The sequence below is a fragment of the Musca autumnalis genome, unplaced genomic scaffold (genome assembly GCF_047663935.1).
Source record: "Musca autumnalis isolate F117 unplaced genomic scaffold, ASM4766393v1 scaffold_5, whole genome shotgun sequence".
NCBI lineage: Eukaryota > Metazoa > Arthropoda > Insecta > Diptera > Muscidae > Musca > Musca autumnalis.
This window is the reverse complement of record NW_027412088.1, coordinates 183409933-183413907: the sequence shown is the minus strand read 5'-3', so window position 1 is coordinate 183413907 and position 3975 is coordinate 183409933. Positions and strand designations below refer to the sequence as shown.

Below are 3975 nucleotides of genomic sequence, written 5' to 3'. Positions count from 1 at the left end.
TTCCAGGCGATTTTAATGCCAAAATTGGAAAGGAGAATATCTTTGGCCCAACAGTCGGGAAAATTCAGTCTCCACAGTGAAACATCTGACAATGGTATGAGACTGATAGACTTTGCAGCTGCAAGAAACTTGGTAGTTAGCAGTACCAGATTTAAGCATCTCGATATTCATAAGGGCACCCAGCTGTCGCCAGATCAAAGAAAAAGAAATCAAATTGATCACGTTGTGATAGATGGAAGACATGCGTCAAGCGTGTTCGATGTACGATGGTTTCGAGGTGCAAACATAGACTCGGACCACTACCAGATTAAACGTAGCAAACAAAGTGCGAACAGACACAACACGGAAGTTGGACATCGGTAAGCTGCAATCACAACAGATATCCACAGCATATTCCACTCAACTAGCCCAATTGCTTAATCAAAGCACTCCTCATCCCGATAACATATCATCGCAATGGCAAAGTATTGCCCACTCCATGCAAACAGTCGCAAAATCAGTACTTGGATACCAGAGACCTCCACCAAGGAATCCATGGTATGACCAGGAGTGTCGTGCTGCTACCGGAGTGAAAAATGCGGCATATAGGGCTACTTTACAATCAGTAGCAACGCGTAGGGCACGAGTGATGTATCTGGAGAAAAGGAGAGCGGAGAAACCTCTTTTCCGCAGGAAAAAGAGAGAGATGGAAAAGCGGGAGTGTAAACAAATCGAGATGTACAGGAGACAGAATGAAGTCCGAAAATTCTACCAAAGAGTGAAACATCAAACTGATGGCTTTGGAACTGGCACATCCTCCTGTAGAGACCAGCACCGTAATCTGGTAACTGATACAGATAGTGTGCTAAGGATATGGAAAGAGCATTTTTCCAAACTGTTGGTATCCAATAGTAGCGAAGTCGACGAAGATACCACAGATCCAATCCCAGAAGATGGTATTGAATGTATACCACCCGGCGAAGATGAGGTAAAAACAGCAATAAACCGGCTGAAGAATAATAAGGCAGCAGGAGCTGATGGCCTACCAGCCGAGATGTTTAAAACCGGAGGCGACACGCTGATAAGGTGTATGCATCAGCTAGTTAGCTCCATCTGGCAGGAAGAATGCGTACCCGACGATTGGAACCTTAGCATCCTGTGTCCCGTCCATAAGAAAGGAGATAAGACTTTATGCTCCAACTATAGGGGCATAAGTCTTCTCTCAATCGCCTACAAGATAGTGTCAGGGATATTATGCGAACGACTAAAGCCCATGGTCAATGAAATAATTGGACAATACCAATGCGGCTTTAGACCTGGCAAGTCCACCATCGACCAGATATTTACCCTGCGGCAAATCCTGGAGAAGACCCAACTTTTTGTCGATTATAAAGCAGCCTTCGACTGTCCGCTACGTTCAAAGGTATTCCAAGCAATGTCTGAATTTGGTATCCCCGTAAATCTCATTCGGCTTTGTAAAATGACTCTAACTGACACAAGATCTTTAGTTAAAATAGGAAAGAACCTCTCCGAAGAGTTTTGTACCAAAAGAGGTTTCAGGCAAGGAGACAGCCTTTCGTGTGATCTTTTCAACATCCTGCTAGAAAAGGTTATACGAGAGGCAAAGGTCAAAAGAAGTGGCACAATCTACACCAATAGCCACATGTTACTTGCTTATGCTGATGATATAGACATTGTGGGACGATTAGTAAAAGAAGTAACCGATACCTTTATGAAGGTCGAAGGAGAATCTGCTAAAGTGGGTCTGGCGGTAAACGGCGAGAAGACCAAGCTGATGGTGTCGACGCGCAATGCGTCCATTGAGATCGGACCAACTATTGAAGTTGGTTCCTATAATTTTGAGGTAGTAAAAGACTTCGTATACCTCGGAACCGTCGTAAACATAAGAAACGACATCAGTTGTGAAATAAAAAGAAGAATTGTATTGGCCAACAGATGCTACCTTGGCTTAAGTAAGCACTTCAAAAACAAAACCACAACTCGTCAAACAAAAATAACGCTTTACAAAACACTGATACTACCCGTGCTGATGTATGGTTCCGAAGCCTGGGTACTTGCGCAAGCAGATGAGGCAGTGCTTGGCGTGTTTGAGAGAAAAATTCTTCGAAAGATCTACGAACCGACCTGCATTGACGGTGAGTATCGACGTCGTATGAACCACGAGCTGTATCTGCTATACAACGACATCAATATAGTTAAACGTATCGAGATGCAGCGATTGCGTTGGCTAGGCCATATAATAAGAATGAGTGATAATGAACCCGCTAAAAAGGTGTATAAATTCGAGCCACATGGCGGTGCTCGCAGAATTGGCAGGCCAAAGAATAGTTGGCGCAAACAAGTGAATGAAGAGATGACAAAGCGCGGTATTCCAAAAAGCGAAGCACGAAACAGAGAGAATTTGAGATCTTTTCTCAGTTCGGTCTATGGAACAAATGTTCTGTAATGGGTCAGCTAAGTAAGTAAATAGTAAGTGTTTATGTGCGTACGCTGATATTTTCTATGCAATTTGTACTGAAATGCCAATTGGGTTAATACATTAATTCGATTTCTTTGAACTTGTAACCCTGATGGATCTGTTCATCATTATCATATAATTACTTTTTACGCTAGATTTAATAGCCTATGCATGCATAAAAATTAAGGGGTTAGTTGAAACAAATTGAAAAATATTGGACTTTTATTGATTTAATAATTCAATTCAAATTCATCGCTGAAAAAAATATCACTTGCAATATAGATCATAAAAGCTCGATTAAAAAAATTAAAAAAAAAAATAATAATATTAAAAAATGATCTTCGCCTAAAAACGCAAAATTTTCAAATAAATATATTTTTTATATTCACTTAAATAGTCATTAAGATTTAATCAAATAATGCATTACAAAAACAAGCAATCGATATTATTAGCAATATGAAATTATTAATATAATTTTCTTGAAATAAGGCAATGAGGACCGTTGGCATTATCAATCAGTTGGTGGCTTGTGTTTCACAACACCAAACACACAAAATGTTCCAGAAATTATTAATATTTTGTTTGCTAGTACATCATTCTGTTGTTGTTGTAAAGGTAAATTTCACATAAACTTTTCTTAAAATATTAATATTTCAATCTTAAAAACTCCTTTTCCCTTTTCACAGTCTGCCAAACCCAACTTCAAATTACAATTTTTCAATTACGAATGCATAAATCTGACTCAACACATAAAGCGTTTTGATTGTGTGTTTGAACATGAAGTTGGTAATCGTTTCATTTTCAGTGAACTGTTAATGTTGGATCGTGCTATGAATAGAAATTTCGAAATACATTTATGGATAAGTCTTAAGCCGGCTAGGGGCAAGAAATCTGTTCAATTCTTAGATCTTCGGATAAATGTTTGTGAGTCTTTGGCCCAACCGTTACAGGTGCAATTGTTGAAGAGCCTGCTGAACGAGCTATTCAGATCCAGTAATATACCGCTGAAGTGTCCCTTTAAAGGGGTGGGTGTGTGTGGAATTTTCAATTTAAACTATGATCAAAAATGTTATTCCTTTCCAGAATTTTTTATATAGCATGAAGAATTTCACCTTTAGCGATGCCTATTTCCCACCCTATACTCCAGCGCTGAATTTCACTTTTCAAATGGAATTTTTCGATATGCGAAAAATGTTTGCTATAACAAAAATAACTGGCGATATTACACCACTGCGCTAGATGGCTGCAAATTTTAGTAAATAAAATTATAATTATTTAAATAATATTCTGCAATGAAAATAAAAAACACGGACAACATCGTAACGCCCCTTCTTGTTTTCGTTCTAATTATTATATTTTAGCCTTTGGCTGTTTCAGCAAATTTGTTGTTTGTTGTCAAATACAACACCAGTAATTAACCAGAAGACAACCGAAATGACCATAAATAATTTTGTAATAATAACTCAAATTACAAATAAATTGTATACAGCAACCGCCCAGCATTGCTATTCGAGGAA

General features: G+C 38.6%; 1 protein-coding gene across 1 annotated transcript; it reads left to right on the top strand.

The window, feature by feature from the left end:
* The first annotated feature begins 2950 nt into the window (after positions 1-2950).
* LOC141386868 (uncharacterized) lies at positions 2951-3697 on the top strand. The gene is made up of 3 exons (XM_073955770.1): positions 2951-3073; positions 3145-3483; positions 3542-3697. Exons 1-3 carry the CDS (start codon positions 2951-2953, stop codon positions 3695-3697), a joined length of 618 nt encoding a protein of 205 aa, XP_073811871.1.
* Positions 3698-3975: the final 278 nt, after the last annotated feature.